Below are 22,202 nucleotides of genomic sequence, written 5' to 3' on the forward strand. Positions count from 1 at the left end.
CAAGAGATGGGGCTCTACGAATGTGAAACTCCCCTTATGTACAGCACACACTCATATGTATGCATATAAATCTGAATGTATAAAATGTCTACTTCATTTTTTATGATACTGTCTTGCCCCAATAAGTATTCCATATTGTTTATCCATATCTATATACCTTATGCTCATTCCTCCGGGAACTGTAATCAAGGGGATTGCCACGACAAAAGTCTCCACGTATCTCCAGTCTTACATGCCTCCATCACATACACCTTTCCATGCACTCTCCCATAATGTTAAGTATTTATAAGTGTACAAACTCTTATCATTATTTTTTACTTAGTGTATTAGACTCATAAACTCCTTATATCCACAGCCACATATTTGTGAAAATGTAATTGTGGAATGTGCACAGTTGGTACGAGAAACTGTTTTGGAAACCAGCCACCGAGAGACACCACTTCTAGATCACCCGACAGTCCGAAGAGACATTACAACTCTCATACACAATGTCATTGTTGCTTTTGCTCAGGTGAGGTATTTGAAAATCTTGTAGTTGACATTTCATCAATGGAACTTTAATGCCCAAAACAGCTGGTCTTCATTTTGTTTCAAGTGATTAATCTTGTGGAGAACAACAATAGATTGAGTTTAGGAAAATAAATCTGCTTATTTGTATATCATTTGTTATCCATGGGAATAGGGAAAAAGAATACTACCCATGTATTTGCTGCATGGCGTAGAAGGCAAATAAGAGGGGTGTGAGCAGGGGGCTGGAAATCCTCCCGTTCTGTTTTACTTTCCAAAAGAAGGAACAGAAATTGGAGCCAAGTTAGGATTTTTCCCTCCAAGGCTCAGTCATTTGATTTTGACACTACCTCACTGCTACAGGAAATGGCGAATATGTATGAAAAAGTATATCATTTATCTACTAGGATGATTTAGGTATTTGGTAGAGGGGTCAGATTATTTTCTTAGAATCACCAATTGAGTAGTCAGTGTATTTACTCCTTGTAAACAGTTATTTTCATTTGCATTTGCTTGTCTTATATTTGAATATGCTTCACTAATTACCGAGATAAGGTGTTAGTGATATTCATGATAGCTATGACAATAGTAAGGAAATTCAAATAATTCTTTTATAGATGTTAGGTTTGTCTAAGACAGTGCTGAGAAGTAGTGGGACCCTTTTGTAGGATGGAATGAAGGGTGTGAAATCAGGTTTGCAAGATTATACAGATGGTAATACAAGAGAAGATATTGCATTGTTGATAACAGAGGAATGGTTTGAAAAGATGTTTGATTGCGAGTGAGTCTGTGCATGAATAATGATTTTTGAAAATGTAGTGTGAGAGGCTAAGAATGTCTGAAACTCTTGCAAATTTCCTTATGACTGAGCAGTCTGAAGGTGAAGACTATTTGCTGATCTTTCACTTGGCACTACTTTCCCTGTTTCTCCAGCTTGAATCAGTGTTGTTGCTGGAATTTCTCCAGCTCATACTAAGTTTTTCATCGTCCAGTAATCATTGGTATAACTTTCCTTGTTACTCATTTCTGTCTTTGATTTCCCATGTTCCATTGATAGCAGTGTTCTTCTTCGTGACATTACTCTTCTCATTCCTCCTTGATATGACTCCAACTGATATCATTTTTCCTGTGTGGCATTGTTTTTTTCATTTCTCTTGCTTCAGTTGATATTGTCATTCCTTCATCTAGCATTGCTTTTCTCATTCTTCTCAGTCAGCCACCCAAACTCGTGTGCATCCCTGGCTCATTTCTCAGGTTTGTTTCTACTCCTTATGGATGAAGTCTCTTCATTATTCTTGTTTGTGAACCACCATTTTCATGAATTGTACTATGCAATTTTCATGATTTGTACCATATTACTTTGTCCTTCAAAAATGACATAAGTGAATACATATTGATACATCAGTATTACATGACACCTTATCTCACCACTAACTGCTAATTTTTTCAAGCCGTGTACAGGATCCTTGCTTCTTACCTAGCTAACCATATTCTTGTAGAGTATTAAGATTCCATTAAAGAAAAATACAATATATGTACAAGAAAAAAGGGTGAGTGATGAAAATTGATACACCAACCATTACATGTATTCTAGTCAGAAACATGACCAGAAAGGACCAAACACAAAATTTACATACTAATATCTCAAGGCTAATAACCTAGAATGAGGCAACACATACTGGCTCAGGAGACACCAACAACCAGGGGTCTCTTCCACCATACCAGAAACTGCCATCGGCTTGTCATCGTACCAAAACCCATTTAACCCATGTGTCCTCCTGACTTGGGTCCTTTCAGATAGGTTCCCATTCGCAACCAAATCATTTTGAGAATGATAGGAAGTGACAGGCCCCAAAATGTTCCAATACAGGATCAGAATCCAGCAGCAGGATGATAACAGGTATCCCACTTTAACCAACTACCTCATGTCCATCCACATGGAAACCCAGCAGGAGAGAATGTGGTTGGGGTAGATGGTGGCTCAGGTGCACTCAGTGCTCACATCCTCCCTACTTTAATGTCAGCCCTGGTTTGAAAAGCAGTTGACCGCAAAACATTAGAAAGTAAAACAATAAGCTTTGCAGTGATAGGAACCATTGACCTCTCAATTTTGAAAATTCTATTTGCCTGGTTACTGCCCAGAATTAAACTGTCAAGCTACCACATACCTTACAGTAGATACCATATTCTGCAATGAAGTTAAACACTTTTTTGAAAAGAGATTCTTTTAACAGAGTTTATGATATGTTTGCTGAGTCTGTGGTGGCAAACTCTAGAGAGACTCAAAAAGCTGATGACTAAGTTTGGAAGTGTGAAGGGACAAACTTGAGAGTAAATGTGAACAGATAAGATAAAGAGGTGCAGCATGGAGTTGAAACAGATTGGTTTAGACCTGGAGGAAGTGGAGTGTATTAGGTGCCTCCAAGTGGATGTGGTACCATGGGGACTAAAATGAGTCATAGGATAGAAGAGGGACATTAAGGAACGAAAGGAGAGGTCTGTGTATGTTTGCTTACAGAAGGGCATATTTGAAGGTAAAGTAGTCCAGACAGTGTTCTAAGGATGGAGGTCTCTAGCCTTAACAAAGAAAGAAAGATGATGGAGAAATTAGAAGTAAAATGCCTGATGATGATATATGGTGTGAGGAAGGTTGATCCATAAGAGATGACAGAGATATGGTAGTAGTGCAGTCTGACTGAGAGGGCCAACCAGGTCTTCTGAAATGGTTCACACATATGGAGAGGATGAACAAAGAAAGACTTATTGATCTGTAAGTCAGAAGTGGAACATGGAGGAGGGGGAAACTGATAAGATGATGGAGGGATGAAGAGAAAAAGGCTTTAGGGTATCGGGCATGAAAATGCAGAAGGGGGGAAAGGGGTGCATTAAATAAAATGAAGTGGATGAATTTGGTTTATGGAGAACCCATATGAACTCCCTCCAACCCCAACCCAGAACTAAGCTTTGAAACAATGGCAGGAAATCTAAGTGTGTACAAATGGAGCAGTTGTCTTGATTGATATACAAGTATATTCTGAATGGTTAGAGGGTTAATACAATACAGAATTTTCATCAAAAGAAGGGCTTTGACAGGGGCTAGGAACAGAACTCCAGTTTAACTCTGGAAGTTTATATTTGTTTTATACTGATATTTTTAACACTGGTCTTTTCTAGGAATGGAACCCGTCATGACACAGGCAGAAACATGCCCCAATTATGGCCATCTTAAAAGAAAGGAAAATAGTGTGTGAGATAATGAATTTAGGAAAAATTTATTTGAGCTCCTCAGGTGTTTGTAGGCTTGTTTTGTAATGGTATAAATGTTAAAATAAGAGGGAAAGATGAAAGAAGGACAAGAATTCCACTACTTCACTGCTCAAAGAAAGGAAGAGGTATCCAAACAGTCAGTTCTCTTGTAGCTGGTCTTCATACAGAAACTATGGGAAGTAGCAGCATTTTGATAGCTGCAGGCTCAGGCCTTAGTTGTTGGGACATGTGCAGATCCTCTACCTCAGGGATTTCAACATTCACCATAGGGAACAGCTGAATTCTTCCCATGCGGATGATGGAGGGATTGAAGCCCACATGTTCTCCAGCCTCAATAACTTAGAGCAAATTATCTCCAACCCTACTCATTATCAAGAACGATGTGACCACTCTCCTAATATTCTAGATTTGATTTGCACCTCAAGTCTGTGCGGCTGTAAATACACAATCTTACCCCAATTAGTTCATCTGATCACACTCTCATGAATGTATCTATTATAATGGCACCTCCCCCTCCAGCAGCTCCTTTTAAGCATATATATTGGCACTTGAACAAAGCTGACTGGAATAACTTACATAACTTCTTCTCTGTCTTAGGATAAATTACTGTCTCTTATATGGTGATGCTTCTGTCTCCGCCAGATGCATATTAGAGATTATTCTTGCAGGAATGGAAGCATTTATCCCTTCTTCCTCCAAGACGACCTCTTCATATGGTCCATAGTTTGAATGTTAATGTTCTAAGGCCATTCATGCAAGGGATCAGACATATCGGGCTTTGAAAAACTCTCCTTCCTCTGGCTCCCATTCAACTTTTATCACTGCCCGAAATCTTTGCAAGCACATTAGCCATGAAGCAAAGCATTCCTTTATTCAAAGGAAGGGCAATAACCTCTCCTCATCATTCTCTGATAGGTCTTTCTGGTCTTTAGTTAAGGGCTCTAATAACCTGTCGTTCTATGTTCCCTTCACTTTTCTGTTCTGACGATACTATAGCTGTCTCCCATAGACAAAGCAACTCTCTTTGGTTCCCTTTTCTCCTCTAACTCCACCGTGGATGACTGAAACATTCCTTCACCTCCTGATGTTCCTCTTACTAATCCCATGCCCCTTCCCGTAATCTCTTTTCAGACTGTCCAAAAAGTGCCTCTTTCTGTGGACACACGCAAGGCTTATGGTCCTGATGGCATCCATCCCTGCGTACTGAAAGAGTGTGCCCCTGAACTTGCACTTGTGCTTATTTGTTTGTTATGTTTCTGTTCAAAAACCAAAACTTTTCCTTTTCCTTGGAAGCTTGCATTGATACATCCCATCCCTAAGAAGGGTGACCATTCTGACCCCTCTAACTATTGTCCTTTTGCTTTGACAACTACCATTTCCAAAGTCTTTGAATCCCTCCTCCACTCCCATATCCTTAAACACCTCAAAAATCAGTTCTCTCTGATCACCAGTATGGCTTCTGTAAAGCAAGATCCACTGGTGATATTCTTTCCTGTCTTACTAATGACTGGTCATCATCCTTGAAAGATTTGGGGTAGTGTGGTTACCCTTGACATATCTAAGATTTTCAACAGGGTGTGGCATCAGTGTCTCACCTCTAAGCCCCCCTCTTTTGGCTTCCTTCCGTCACTTTGCACCTTGATATCTAGCTTCCTCTCTGGCCGCTCTATCTGTGTGGTTGTTGATGGATCAGCCTTCCCCCTTTCCTTCATCAACAGCAGTTCTTTCTTGACCCGTACAATTTTTCTCCTTTTTTTCAACGATTTCCTTTCCTCCACAGATAATCCAATGCACTCATACACTGACGACTCAACGCTGCCTTCATCCACATCCTTCAATTGTGTTCATTCTTCACTCGCTCGATATGCATCTCATCTTGAAACAGCCTCTTCAATATAAACTCAGGCTTGGACAGGATATCTCAAGGGGGTACACAAAATCTTGTTAAGTTTGATGACTCCAAGACCCAGTTTCTATCCATCTCTATATTGAAAACTCCTCACAGCTCTTGTCTCTCCTTGACGGTTCTGTAATTCCTCCTCAACTCAATGAATATACTTGGCATTACTGTAACATCCACTCTTTCTTGGAAACCCCACATTATAGGAATAACTAAGTGTGCCCCTAAGAAACTGGGTGTCCTGTTTAGATGTCAAAACTTCTCTTCTGAACAGTTGCTCCATTTATGCAAGGGGTTGATTTGTCCTTGTATGGAGTACTGCTTTCACATTTGGGGTGGTTCTAGCTCAGCCTCCTTACTTGATGGAGTTGAATCTAAAGCAATCCCCCTTATAAACTCTCCCCTTGCCCAACACTGCAATGTTGGTTCACTTTCCCTCTTCTAAAGGTATTACTTTGTTTTTGCTCCTGAGAGCTGGCTGCTTGTGTGTCCACACCATTAAGTAGATATAGTAATACTTAGCGAGCTGCTGCATCACATGATTATTGTGTGGACATCAGCATCTCAAGGGTGGGCTGTTTTGATACCTGCTTCTTTCCCTGCACATCAAAGCTTTGGAACTCTCTTCGCTCTCATATAACTGAGACCTGGCACATTTCAAGAGAAAAGTTTTTTGATATCTCAAAATTTTTTTTAATATTTTCCCTTGTCTTTTCTTTTTCTGTTTCATAATTCTCTCTTTATTTTAAATAAAGCCCAGCCTTGATGTGGATTTTTGTCCATGACTGGAGCCTTCAACATAAAAAAGAAGTCATAGTTGAATGGAAACATAAGTACGGAATGTGCAAGAAACTATCAATTCAATTTCAATACTTTATTCCTTGATAGAAGAACAGGATCCTAGTGCTGTCACTATCATGATGAACTATATTCTTCAGGTCTTGTTTAAAGGTGTGAATACAAGTTCAGTTTTCCTTGCTATAGGTTGAATGAAAAATGTGTTCAAAGTAATGAGGTAATTTTTCTAATGCTAGAGGAGGAAGATATAAAGAATGAAGTAATTGGAAGGATTTGATTTCCAACAAAAGGGCAATTAGATATGAATAAGATAAGAAACCACAAGTCCTGCACCTGTGTTTCTGTTGTCTGAGACAAATGATCTTCGGTAAAAGCAGTTTCACTGATTTTTTTCATCTTTATCAGTCACTAGAGAAGTTAAGCCTGCGTGATCCAGATGAAGACTTTGGAGATTGCAACCTTAGTGAGAATGCTCCAGGGATTGAAGCACAGCTGCTTATTACACTCAGTAACTGTGCTTTCATGCGCCGCGTTATACTTCCAAGACTGTCAGATTCCTTAGTGAGAGCTTCATACCCACAGGATGAGGTAAGTGTGGCAGGATTGTAGAAAACTTGTTCATGTTAATTCATTTATCATTGGCATGTTTTATTATTTTCTACTGACTGGTAGGATGTTCCAAACAGAAACTTCCATAAAGCATTGTAGGTTTACCTGTCATTATTACTTTACAGTTATTGTGTTCTTTTACTACCTGACTGTATTATTTCTTTCTGTGTTAATCATGAATACCTCAGCTCACTTCCCTCTCTTGTTCTTTATAGGTAAATTTCCCCACATTGACCCTTAAACATACCACTCATTTTCCTTTCTATATATTTATTCATTATATGATGATACAGCGCTGGTGGCTGATTCATGTGAGAAACTGCAGAAGCTGGTGACTGAGTTTGGTAAAGTGTGTGGAAGAAGAAAGTTAAGAGTAAATGTGAATAAGAGCAAGGTTATTAGGTACAGTAGGGTTGAGGGTCAAGTCAGTTGGGAGGTGAGTTTGAATGGAGAAAAACTGGAGGAAGTGAAGTGTTTTAGATATCTGGGAGTGGATCTGTCAGCGGATGGAACCATGGAAGCGGAAGTGGATCATAGGGTGGGGGAGGGGGCGAAAATTTTGGGAGCCTTGAAAAATGTGTGGAAGTCGAGAACATTATCTCGGAAAGCAAAAATGGGTATGTTTGAAGGAATAGTGGTTCCAACAATGTTGTATGGTTGCGAGGCGTGGGCTATGGATAGAGTTGTGCGCAGGAGGATGGATGTGCTGGAAATGAGATGTTTGAGGACAATGTGTGGTGTGAGGTGGTTTGATCGAGTAAGTAACGTAAGGGTAAGAGAGATGTGTGGAAATAAAAAGAGCGTGGTTGAGAGAGCAGAAGAGGGTGTTTTGAAATGGTTTGGGCACATGGAGAGTTATTATACTTTATTGCATGACAGCTAGAGACTGAGTGTGAACAAATGGGGCCTTTGTTGTCTTTTCCTAGCGCTACCTCGCACACATGAGGGGGGAGGGGGATGTTATTCCATGTGTGGCGAGGTGGCGATGGGAATGAATAAAGGTAGACATTGTGAATTGTGTGTATGGGTATATATGTATGTGTCTGTGTGTGTATATATATGTGTACATTGAGATGTATGGGTATGTATATTTGCATGTGTGGACCTGTATGTATATACATGTGTAGGGGGGTGGGTTGGGCCATTTCTTTCGTCTGTTTCCTTGCGCTACCTCGCAAACGCGGGAGACAGCGACAAAGCAAATAGATATATTATTATACTTTGTCACTTTCTCCCTCGTTAGCGAGGTAGCACAAGAAAACAGACGAAAGAATGGCCCAACCCACCCACATACACGTGTATATACATACACGTCCACACACGCACATATACATACCTATACATTTCAACGTATACATATACATACACAGACATATTTGTATATACACATGTATATAATTCATACTTGCTGCCTTTATTCATTCCCATCACCACCCCGCCACACATGAAATGACACCCCCACCCCCTGCATGCGCATGAGGTAGCGCTAGTAAAAGACAACAAAGGCCACGTTCATTCAGACTTAGTCTCTAGCTTTCATGTGTAATGCACCGAAACCTTTCTATCCCTCAAAATTCACAATTTACAAGTTGTTTAAGAAATTTGCTCAGCCTTACAGTTTCAGAGATATTCATAAAACAATGAAAAAACACCACTCCATAAGTATATTTCTTCCTCTGTTTTCACTCCAATAATGTGTGGAAATTTTTTAGATGTTTCAGCACAGTGTGCTAAAAAGTGTGGGAGTGAGACCAATATATCAATTAAGTTGCCCTTGTGTATGTTTTATCATTTTTTACCTTCACAAAAAAAAATTCTCTTGATTAGTGAAATGTGAGAAGTAAGGAAGAGGAGTTGCTGAATCATAAGAAGGAAGTGAAAGAAAGATGGAAAGAGTACTTTGAAGAACTGATAAATGTAGAAGTAGGGGAGGCAGATGTTATATACATGAGTATGGAGGATGGAAGGAAAGAGACACAAGCGCAAAAACTTGTAGCAAAAAGGAGGTAAAAAGGCAATAATGAGGCTGAAGGTAGGAAAGGCACCTGGAGTGGATGGGATTATATCTGAAGTGCTGAAGCATGGAGGAGAAAGTGTGATAGAGTAATTTAGCATGGAAAGAGAAGATTGTGCCTATGGATTGGGTAAAAGCTATTATTGTTCCTTTATTCAAAGCAAAAGGTGCTAAGAATGTATGTAACAATTGTAGGGGACTAAGTCTGTTAAGTATACCAGGAAAAGTGTATGCAAGAATGTTGATTGATAGGGTGATGGAAGTGACTGAATGCAGAATTAGTGAGGAGCAAGGAGGTCTTAGGAAAAGTAAGGGATGTATAGATTAGATTTTTGCAGCAAAGATGACCATGGAAAAGTTACTTAGTGAAAGGTAAGAAGTTGTATGAAGTTTTTATAGATTTGGAGAAAGTACATGACAGATTTAAATGGAATGCTTTAAAGGATGTGTTAAGGATATATGGGGTGGATTGTGTGAAAACTTCTATAGTAAAGCAGTTTCATGTATAAGAGTGGATGGAGAGTTCACCAAAAGTTGTGGTATACATGTGGGCATGAGAAAAGGTTGTGTTATGTCATCATGGCTTTTTATATATTTAGTACTTCATTTTTCAGGAATGTATCCTGAGCACTAATTAGGGAATTAATGTACTGTTGCCCCTATTAACACCTGATATGGTGGTTGGCATGTTTTGTGAGATGTGGCAACAGTGTGTATGCATATATCGAAGTAAGTGGAACTGAATGGTTGGAAAACAACCTCCTTATATGCCAGAATTGATTTTTAAATAGGCAGCCCTCTTCTGTAAGTACTGATATAGCCTCCTGATTGGCCAGTTTTCATTTAAATCATCAAGTACAATGTTATTGCCTCATATTTACTGTATGCTGGATAATATCTGTCTTTACGTGGTGGTGAGACATACGAGACTTTGAGGTGGAGGGATGGGGTGTGAAGGGATCCCTTTGCTGGGAATATAGGGAAAGGGGAAAATGGTTCACCAGTTATTGAAAGTTATCTGACTGCCATAGTGGTGTTAGTAAACAAATCTTACCTCTATGAATACTGATATTTCTCGTTTGCTTAGAGTCAATATTAACATTATGAAACAAAAGGTTGTATGCTCTAATGTGCTCTCTGCTGGAAAATGGTGGTGATATTGTAAGGAGACCAGGGGTGGTGGTTGGGTTGAGCTGGGGACAGGGGTGGGAAGGATGCACCAACTTCTGGGGTCAACACCATCACCACTGTACTATCATGTATCAGGTTAATTTGAGTATGCTGATATTTCCTATTTGCTGTCATTAACATTCAGATTAGCAAATATGATGGTATTGTCTTTTGTGTACGGTGTTATGTAATCGAAATCCATACTCTTGATGTCATCCTCATCCCCAACCTGTTTCTTGGAGTTCATACATGTTATAATTTTTGTGGTTGGCACTCATATGACTCTGCTTGGGTAGTCCATAGCTATATGAGAATGATATATATTTGCTTCACATTTAAAGAATAACTATTTAGCACACACAATACATTGTCTTATTCAATACCTGACGTTTCAATCTGTAGCTGCAGCTTGGTCATAGCATTAGCACTTTTATTTACTACAAGATGATCCACTGATACTCTTGAATGAGAAGTGGTGGAAGAGAACAAAAGGACTTGATTGACTATGTAGCAGTGGATGAAAAGTTGAGAAGATTGTGTTGGATGCTAGAGTTGTTAAAGGATTCCTAGGAGATTCTGACCCTTTTGCAGTTTTTGTGGAGGTAAGGTTCAGGGAGAAGTGGAGGTATGGTATAAGGAAGAATGGAGAGATAAAGTAGTTGCGAAGCAAGATGAATCAGAAGTATGAGGAGTATGAAAGAAGTTCAGATGAAGTGTTTGAAATGTTTTTAGAAAGACTGTCAGAGGTTTTAGAATTAGTAGCTGGATACAAGGTTGTGAGGTATGACATTAAATGTGGAAATACATGATGGATGGATCAGATTAGAAATGTTATGGAAGAGAAGGAAAAGTCATATAAGAGATTTCTTGAGAGGGATAAACCATTAGAAGTTCAGCAAAGGAAAAGGGAAAAATATAATGTGTGTAAGTAGAATGTTAAGAGACTGATAGAGGAATTCAAAGAAAGATTAGATGAAGGTTTTCATAGAAAGGTGAGCAAAGAGTTTAAGGAAAATAAGAAATTGTGTTGGAAGGAGATGAAGAAGGAAAGAGGTAGATGTAAGAGTGGAAATATGATTATGGGAAGTAAGGGAGGGGAGTTACCTGGAGTGGATGGGAGTATGGCTGAAATTTTGAAGTATGTAGATTACAGCTGAAATGTTGAAGTATGTAGGAGGAAGTGTGATAGAATGGATGCACTTGATATGTAATTTAACATGGAAGCAGAAGGTTGTGCTTGAGGATTGGATGAGAGCTATCATTATTCCTTTATTCAGAGGAAAAGGTGCTAAGGATCTATTTAGCATTTATAGAGGAATATGTTTGCTAAGTATGCAAGAGTGATGGAAGTGACTGAATGCAGAATATGTGAAAAGCAAGAGGGTTATAGGAAAGGTAGGGGATATGTGGATCAGATTTTTATGATGTGAATGACTGTGGAAAAGTATGTAGCAAAAGGTATGAATCTATATGCAACTTTTATGGGTGTAGAAAAAGTGTATGAATAAGTTGAATGGAATGCTTCATGGGATGTTTTAAGGAAATATGGGGTGAGGGACAATTGTCAGATGGTGTGAAAGCCTTCTATATAGGAGGAAGTGCATGTTTAAGAGTGGATGGAGAGCTGAGCAAAAAGATTTGGTATACATGTGGGTGTGAGGCAGGGTTGTGTGGTTTTACTTTGGCTTTTTAACTTAAATATTTATGGATGGAGTGGAGAGATCAAGTATGATGGTGAGGTATGGTGGCTAGTGACAAGCCTGTTTGCAGATGTTACTGTATTATTCGCTGAGACTGAAGAGGAGTTGTAAAAGGTTGCATATGTAGGTAAATGTGAGTAAAGTAATGATGTTTGAAGAGTGAAAGTATAGATTTTGCAAAGCCCAATAGAGTGAGAGAAGAAAGCATACTAAACTGTGTTATAGATATGGAGAGAAAGACAGACCGGAAGAGATGACAGACTAAGTATTTGGGATCTATCCTAGGTAAGTTTAGGGATATGGAAGGAGAGAAATGGGAGAGAGCAGTATAGGGTTGAAGAGTCATTGGTTCCCTTAATAGAATGTTGAATGGTTGAGATATAAGTGTGGAAGTGATGAAAGGATTAAAGGACAGCACAGTCCTTTTGACACTGACCTATGCAGCCAAGACATGGACACAGAATGAGTCACAGAAGTCAAGAATCTAGGCCATGGAAATGAGCTATTTAAGAGGAGTATTTGGTATGACTAGATGGAATGAAGAAAGAAATGATGGGTTGTATGAGAGATTTGGTATGGCAGGTAATGCAGAGGGAGTGGAGTGGTAGAGTGGGTGAAACGTAATACTTTGAGGTGGTTTCGGCATGTAGAAATAATGCAAGATGGAAAGTTTGCAAGGAGTGAAGAAAGATTTGTACCTCCATATTCCCTGCATGTTGTAGAAGGCAACTAAAGGGGGTGGGAGTGGGAGGCTTGAAACCCTTCCCTTCTAATATTTCAGCTTCTAAAAGACCAAACAGAAGAAGGAGCCAGGCAGAGAGTAATTGTCCTCCTCAGAGGCTCAGATTAGGGTATTTGAATGTGTGTAGATGTAACCAAGATGAGAAGAAAGGAGAGATAGGTAGTGTGTTTGAGAGTGAAATGTGATTGTTCTGGCTCTGAGTGAAACAAAGCTCAAGGGTAAAGGGGTATGGTTTGGAAATATCTTAGAAGTAAAGTCAGGGGTTGTTGAAAGGAGAAGCTAAGGAAGGAGTAACACTACTCCTAAAGCAGAAGTTGTGGGAGTGTGTGATAGTGAAAAAATTAATTCTAGATTGATGTGGGTGAAACTGAAAGTGGATAGCGAGAAATGAGAATATTAGTGCTTATGCACCTGACCATGAGAAAAAAGATCATGAGAGGCAAGTGTTTTAAGAGCAGTTGAATGTGTCAGCAGTTTTGATATAGAAGATGGGATATTAGTAATGGGTGATATAAATGTGAAGGTAAGTAATGTGGCAGTTGAGGGTTTAATGGAGTTTGCACTTGCGGTATTCAGTGTTATTAATGGAAATAGTAAAGAAAAACTGGAGGAACTGAAGTGTTTTAGATATCTGGTAGTGGATTTAGCTGTGGATGGAACCTCGGAAGCGGAAGTGAGTCACAGGGTGGGGAAGGGGGCTAAGGTTTTGGGAGCATTGAAGAATGTGTCGAAGGAGAGAACAATATCTCAGAGAGCAAAAATGGGTATGTTTGAAGGAATAGTGGTTCCAATAATGTTATATGGTTGCGAGGCATGGGCTGTAGATAAGGTTGTGCGGTGGATGTGTTGGAAATGAAATGTTTGAGGACAGTATGTGGCAAAATTCAAGTGTTACATTTACTTTAAACCTGTCACACATATTTGCAGCTTAGATTAACATGGACCTTACATAGAGTCCATCATCTTTTCAAGCCACTTATCTTTTAGCAGAATTCCCACACCGTCCTTCACATTGCTGTCTGTATTGTCTGACAAGCCTTATCTCACAGTCAGACTTCATTCCATTCAACTGCTACACTACTCTGTAACTTTGCCTCATGTATGTCTAACATAAAGACCTTTCTTTGAAATATATACAATTTCAATCCTTTCTACCCATCACTTGTAAATTTGCTTGTATTATTTTGAATTTTTTAATCTATAAAATGGCATATTTTTAAGAAATAAAGTCATCTTTGTCTATTTCCCACAATAACATTAATTACTGTTACACTACCTTATATTGAAAAAAATTGATAGATGTATATTACATATTACTTAGAATCTCAGACTAGGATAGTGCTGATACCCACTCTGTATGACAAGGTAAAATGTACCATAGGTTATACAATTGTGAAATAACCACTTTTACTGAAAAATAGAAATTTTAGCTTGTTAATATCCATCAGGTCAAAGAGGCAGTAGAGCAAGCAAGTCACACATATACTGAGCTGCAGGACAGACTCTTCGAAGCTTACCTGGAGGAAAGAGTTGACCCCATCATTGGTAAGAAGTCATTTCATACAGTACATTGATAATGAAGAGGTATGGATGATTTTTGAAAGGGAATCCCCATTACATTGTGAACTCAACTTAAAATTTGTGTTACCCTCCTCCGCACAACCCTATCTATAGCCACTGCCTCGCAATCATATAACATTGTTCGAACCACTATTCTTTCAAACATACCCATTTTTGGTCTTCGAGATAACGTTCTCGCCTTCCACACATTCTTCAGTGCTCCCAGAACCTTCACCTGCTCCTCCACCTTGTGACTCACTTCCACTCCCATGGTTCCATCTGCTGCTAAATCCACTCCCAGATACCTAAAACACTTCACCAACTCCCGTTTTTCTCCATTCAAACTCACCTCCAAGTTAACTTGTCCCTCAATCTACTGAGCCTGATAACCTTGCTCTTATTCGCATTTACTCTCAGCTTCCTTCTTTCACACACTTTACCACACTCAGTCACCAACCTCTGCAGTTTCTCACCCGAATCAGCCACCAGCGCTGTATCATCAGCGAACATCAACTGACTCACTTCCCAGGCCCTCTCATCCACAACATACTTCATACTTGGCACTCTCTCCAAAACTCTTGCATTCACCTCCCTAACAACCCCATCCATAAACAAATTAAACAAACATGGAGACATCACGCACCCTTGCTGCAAACCGACCTTCATTGGGATCCAGTCACTTTCCTCTCTTCCTACTCTTACACATGCCTTACATCCTTGATATAAACTTTTCACTGCTTCTAGCGACTTACTTCCCACACTATATACTGTTAATACCTTCCACAAAGGATCTCTATCAACTCTATCATATGCCTTCTTCAGATCCATAAATGCTACATACAAATCCCTCTGTTTCTCTAAGTATATCTCACATACATTCTTCAGAGGAAACACCTGATCCACACATCGTGTACCACTTATATATATATACATATATATATATTTTTTTTTTTTTTTTTGCTTTGTCGCTGTCTCCTGTGTTTGCGAGGTAGCGCAAGGAAACAGACGAAAGAAACGGCCCAACCCACCCCCATACACATGTATATACATACACGTCCTCACACGCAAATATACATACCTACACAGCTTTCCATGGTTTACCCCAGACGCTTCACATGCCCTGATTCAATCCACTGACAGCACGTCAACCCCGGTATACCACATTGATCCAATTCACTCTATTCCTTGCCCTCCTTTCACCCTCCTGCATGTTCAGGCCCCGATCACACAAAAATCTTTTTCACTCCATCTTTCCACCTCCAATTTGGTCTCCCACTTCTCCTCGTTCCCTCCACCTCCAACACATATATCCTCTTGGCCAATCTTTCCTCACTCATTCTCTCCATGTGACCAAACCATTTCAAAACACCCTCTTCTGCTCTCTCAACCATGCTCTTTTTATTTCCACACATCTCTCTTACCCTTACGTTACTTACTCGATCAAACCACCTCACACCACACATTGTCCTCAAACATCTCATTTCCAGCACATCCACCCTCCTGTGCACGACTCTATCCATAGCCCACGCCTCGCAACCATACAACATTGTTGGAACCACTATTCCTTCAAACATAGCCATTTTTGCTTCCCGAGATAATGTTCTCGACTTCCACACATTCTTCAAGGCTCCCAGGATTTTCGCCCCCTCCCCCACCCTATGATCCGCTTCCGCTTCCATGGTTCCATCCGCTGCCAGATCCACTCCCAGATATCTGAAACACTTTACTTCCTCCAGTTTTTCTCCATTCAAACTTACCTCCCAATTGACTTGACCCTCAACCCTACTGTACCTAATAACCTTGCTCTTATTCACATTTACTCTTAACTTTCTTCTTTCACACACTATACCAAACTCAGTCACCAGCTTCTGCAGTTTCTCACATGAATCAGCCACCAGCGCTGTATCATCAGCAAACAACAACTGACTCACTTCCCAAGCTCTCTCATCCACAATAGACTTCATACTTGCCCCTCTTTACAAAACTCTTGCATTCACCTCCCTAACAACCCCATCCATAAACAAATTAAACAACCATGGAGAAATCACACACCCCTGCCGCAAACCTATATTCACTGAGAACCAATCACTTTCCTCTCTTCCTACACGTACACATGCCTTACATCCTCGATAAAAACTTTTCACTGCTTCAAACAACTTGCTTCCCACACCATATATTCTTAATACCTTCCACAGAGCATCTCTATCAACTCTATCATATGCCTTCTCCAGATCCATAAATGCTACATACAAATCCATTTGCTTTTCTAAGTATTTCTCACATACATTCTTCAAAGCAAACACCTGATCCACACATCCTCTACCACTTCTGAAACCACACTGCTCTTCCCCAATCTGATGCTGTGTACATGCCTCCACCCTCTCAATCAATACCCTCCCATATAATTTACCAGGAATACTCAACAAACTTATACCCCTGAAATTTGAGCACTCACTCTTATCCCCTTTGCCTTTGTACAGTGGCACTATGCATGCATTCCGCCAATCCTCAGGCACCTCACCATGAGTCATACATACATTAAATAACCTTACCAACCAGTCAATAATACAGCCACCCCCTTTTTTAATAAATTCCACCGCAATACCATCCAAACCTGCTGCCTTGCCGGCTTTCATCTTCCACAAAGCTTTTACTACCTCTTCTCTGTTTACCGAATCATTTTCCCTAACCCTCTCACTTTGCACACCATCTCGACCAAAACACCCTATATCTGCCACTGTATCATCAAACACATTCAACAAACCTTCAAAATACTCACTCCATCTCCTTCTCACATCATCACTACTTGTTATCACCTCCCCATTTGCGCCCTTCACTGAAGTTCCCATTTGCTCCCTTGTCTTACGCACTTTATTTACCTCCTTCCAGAATATCTTTTTATTCTCCCTAAAATTTAATGATACTCTCTCACCCCAACTCTCATTTGCCCTCTTTTTCACCTCTTGCACCTTTCTCTTGACCTGTCTCTATCTTTTATACGTCTCCCACTCATTTGCATTGTTTCCTTGCAAAAATCGTCCAAATGCCTCTCTTCTCTTTCACTAATAATCTTACTTCTTCATCCCACCACTCACTACCCTTTCTAATCAACCCACCTCCCACGCTTCTCATGCCACAAGCATCTTCTGCGCAAGCCATCACTGATTCCCTAAATACATCCCATTCCTCCCCCACTCCCCTTACCTCCTTTGTTCTCACCTTTTTCCATTCTGTACTCAGTCTCTCCTGGTACTTCCTCTCACAAGTCTCCTTCCCAAGCTCACTTACTCTCACCACCCTCTTCACCCCAACATTCTCTCCTCTTTTCTGAAAACCCATACAAATCTTCGCCCTCGCCTCCACAAGATAATGATCAGACATCCCTCCAGTTGCACCTCTCAGCACATTAACATCCAAAAGTCTCTCTTTCGCGCGCCTGTCAATTAACACATAATCCAATAACGCTCTCTGGCCATCTCTCCTTCTTACATATGTTTATTTATTTATTTATTTTGCTTTGTCGCTGTCTCCCACGTTTGCGAGGTAGCCCAAGGAAACAGACGAAAGAAATGGCCCAACCCACCCCCATACACAATGTATATACATACACGTCCACACACGCAAATATACATACCTATACATCTCAATGTACACATATATATACACACACAGACACATACATATATACCCTTGCACACAATTCACACTGTCTGCCTTTATTCATTCCCATCGCCACCTCGCCACACATGGAATACCATCCCATTCCCCCCTCATGTGTGCGAGGTAGCACTAGGAAAAGACAACAAAGGCCCCATTCGTTCACACTCAGTCTCTAGCTGTCATGAAATAATGCCCGAAACCACAGCTCCCTTTCCACGTCCAGGCCCCACACAACTTTCCATGGTTTACCCTAGATGCTTCACATGCCTTGATTCAATCCACTGACAGCACGTCAACCCCGGTATACCACATCGATCCAATTCACTCTATTTCTAGCCCGCCTTTCACCCTCCTGCATGTTCAGGCCCCGATCACACAAAATCTTTTTCACTCCATCTTTCCACCTCCAATTTGGTCTCCCACTTCTCCTCGTTCCCTCCACCTCCGACACATATATCCTCTTGGTCAATCTTTCCTCACTCATTCTCTACATGTGCCCAAACCATTTCAAAACACCCACTTCTGCTTTCTCAACCACGCTCTTTTTATTTCCACACATCTCCCTTATCCTTACATTACTTACTCGATCAAACCACCTCACACCACACATTGTCCTCAAACATCTCATTTCCAGCACATCTACCCTCCTGCGCACAACTGTATCCATAGCCCACACCTCACAGCCATACAACATTGTTGGAACCACTATTCCTTCAAACATACCCATTTTTGCTTTCCGAGATAATGTTCTCGACTTCCACACATTCTTCAAGGCCCCCAGAATTTTCGCCCCCTCCCCCACCCTATGATCCACTTCCGCTTCCATGGTTCCATCCGCTGCCAGATCCACTCCCAGATATCTAAAACACTTTACTTCCTCCAGTTTTTCTCCATTCAAACTTACCTCCCAATTGACTTGACCCTCAACCCTACTGTACCTAATAACCTTGCTCTTATTCACATTTACTCTTAACTTTCTTCTTTCACACACTTTGCCAAACTCAGTCACCAGCTTCTGCAGTTTCTCACATGAATCAGCCACCAGCGCTGTATCATCAGTGAACAACAACTGACTCACTTCCCAAGCTCTCTCATCCACAACAGACTTCATACTTGCCCCTCTTTCCAAAACTCTTGCATTCACCTCCCTAACAACCCCATCCATAAACAAATTAAACAACCATGGAGACATCACACACCCTTGCCGCAAACCTACGTTCACTGAGAACCAATCACTTTCCTCTCTTCCTACACGTACACATGCCTTACATCCTCGATATAAACTTTTCACTGCTTCTAACAACTTGCCTCCCACACCATATATTCTTACATATGTATACTTATGTATATCTCGCTTTTTAAACCAGGTATTCCCAATCACCAGTCCTTTTTCAGCACATAAATCTACAAGCTCCTCACCATTTCCTTTTACAACACTGAACACCCCATGTATACCAATTATTCCCTCAACTGCCACATTACTCACCTTTGCATTCAAATCACCCATCACTATAACCAGGTCTTGTGCATCAAAACCACTAACACACTCATTCAGCTGCTCCCAAAATACTTGCCTCTCATGATCTTTCTTCTCATGCCCAGGTGCATATGCACCAATAATCACCCATCTCTCTCCATCAACTTTCAGTTTTACCCATATTAATCTAGAATTTACTTTCTTACATTCTATCACATACTCCCACAACTCCTGTTTCAGGAGTAGTGCTACTCCTTCCCTTGCTCTTGTCCTCTTGCTAACCCCTGACTTTACTCCCAAGACATTTCCAAACCACTCTTCCCCTTTACCCTTGAGCTTCGTTTCACTCAGAGCCAAAACATCCAGGTTCCTTTCCTCAAACATACTACCTATCTCTGTCTCTCTGTCTCTCTGTCTCTCTCTCCTCTCTCTCTCTCTCTCTCTCTCTCTCTCTCTCTCTCCCTCTCCCTCTCTCTCTCTCTCTCTCTCTCTCTCTTCCGTGGCTCCATCCAAATCCACTTGTCCCTCAACCCTACTGTACCTAATAACCTTGCTCTTATTCACATTTACTCTCAGCTTTCTTCTTTCACACACTTTACCAAACTCAGTCACCAGCTTCTGCAGTTTTTCACCCGAATCAGCCACCAGTGCTGATATATATGTATATCCCTTAGGATAAGGGAGAAAGAATACTTCCCACATATTCCCTGCATGTCGTAAAAGGTGACTAAAAGGGGAGGGAGCTGGGGGCTGGAAATCCTACCCTCCAGTTTTTACTTTTCCATAAGGAACAGAGAAGGTGGCGAAGCGAGGTTCACTCCTCTGTTCTTAATGCTACCTTGCTAATGCAGGAAATGGCGATATATATGAAAAACAAAATATATGTATATGGTAGTTTTTTCTGAATAATTTAAGTGATATAGTTATTCTTTGATCTTGACAGGTATGATAGAAAGGTCTATGTATCTTGGTCACTATGACTGGGGCAAGGTGGACCACCCTCCCACAGATGTCCGCACCTATGTTAAAGAGATTCTCATTAATATAACACATGTTCATGCTGAGGTAAGGAAAAAAGTTACTGCTGTTTGAATGTAAAAGCGGGCAAATTCCTTATTATAGTTATTGTTCATTCTTATTTCTGGATATATTATTTTAGTCATCCATCTAAATCAAGATTTTCATGTTCTAGATCACACATTCTACATAAGTTTGCAGGATGAGTTTTATGAGCCAAAGTTTATCATAGTTTTTTGTTTCTAAAGAAAAAGACTTGTTATATCAGTCAAAATATGTGTAGAGTCTTTTGGTTGGTAATTTGAGAGAGCTATAAGAGAAGTAAATTTTGGCAAAAAGTTTCCCTTTAGAGACTTTCAGCTGATTCCTTAATTCCATCACTTCTCCAACCCTCTCTGTCCATCTTGATGTTGCTGTACTTTACTTGCCCTACAGGTATCATTTGAGCCACTACTCTCATTATCTGTTTGCATGAGTCCATGCCTCCAAGGTCTAGACCCTTTACATGTGCTGGCTTCTGCAATCCATAGTTTTTGTATGGATAACAGCTTCACAAGGATTGACCATTACAATACCTCCTTTTTCAAATGTTGAAGCTTCTTTCACCTTCCCCTCATCCTATAACTTTTCTACCTTTAAGAGTTATGTCTACAGACACCTCTGGAGCTCTGATTAATTTCTTCATTTCTTCTTTCCAGGGTTAATCTGTCCCACAAGCTGAGAGATCTTTTTTTTAATCCTCAAAGGTCAGAATCCTTTACCCTTTAGCCATTTATTGGTCCTTCACCCTTTGTTAACCATCCAGTCAGGTGTAGTATCCTAGCTTTATTAATCAGTAATCCCCACCTAGCAATGATGTCATCATCCCACTGGCTGACTGCTGGACATTATGGCCACCTCATTATTTTTGGAACCCCAGAACATGTAGGACATTTCTCTTTATTGGCCCTCTGCTTTTTCTCAGCTTTTCCACACTTCTTGGATAATTATCTTTCTCTATTGTACTTATCTGTGTATGTCATAGAAGGTGACTAGAAGGGGCAGAAAACTCCCATTCTTTTATTTCAACTTCCAAAAGATGGAACTGAGGAAGCCAGGCAAGGAATTCTCATCCTCCTCAAAGGCTCATGCGAGGTGTTTGAAGTGCATGGATGTAACCAGGATGAGAAGAAGAAAGAGATAAGTTGTATATTTGAGTGGAGGAACCTGGATGTCTTAGCTCTGAGTGAAACTAGGAACAAGGGATGAGGGAAGAATGACATAGGAATGTCTTAGGAATAAAGTTAGGGGTTACTGTTCGGGTAAAAGCAAAGGAGAGGGTGACACTTCTGCCAAAGGAGATATGGGAATATGTGAAAGAGTTTAAGGAAGTGAGCCCCAGACTGATGTGGATAAGAATGAAAGTGGAGTTTGAGAGTTCGATGATTATACCTGTTAATGAGAGGAGTGAGGAAGACAGGCAAGCATATTGGGAGGGGCTGAGTGAATATGTCAACAGTTATGATTAATGATGTGTGATTTGAGTGTGAGAATGGGTGAATAGGCAATCAGTGGTATAACTGGGGGCCATGGGTTACTCATTATGAATGTAAATGGAGAACAGCTTGTGGAGTTTTATGTTGAAAAAGGACTGATGATTGGGAATACCTGGGTTCAAAAGAGAGACTTACATAAGTATATGTGGATGAGTGGGGTTTAGGTAAGTTGGCATTATTTGATTACTTTCTCACTGATTGGCATGCAAAAGAGAGCCACTTGGATGTGATATGCTTAGAGGGGTA

General features: G+C 40.4%; 1 protein-coding gene across 1 annotated transcript in view; it reads left to right on the forward strand.

The window, feature by feature from the left end:
- Positions 1–22,202, forward strand: part of Sec5 (secretory 5) — a 142,079-nt gene that overhangs the window by 95,577 nt on the left and 24,300 nt on the right. Inside the window, exons 13-16 of the mRNA XM_071664208.1 lie at positions 356–511; positions 6,878–7,060; positions 14,156–14,252; positions 20,348–20,469. Coding sequence (XP_071520309.1) covers positions 356–511; positions 6,878–7,060; positions 14,156–14,252; positions 20,348–20,469 — 558 coding nt within the window. The remainder of the gene's footprint in view (positions 1–355; positions 512–6,877; positions 7,061–14,155; positions 14,253–20,347; positions 20,470–22,202) is intronic.

The sequence above is a fragment of the Panulirus ornatus genome, chromosome 8, assembly GCF_036320965.1.
Source record: "Panulirus ornatus isolate Po-2019 chromosome 8, ASM3632096v1, whole genome shotgun sequence".
In the NCBI taxonomy this organism is placed as follows: Eukaryota; Metazoa; Arthropoda; class Malacostraca; order Decapoda; family Palinuridae; genus Panulirus; species Panulirus ornatus.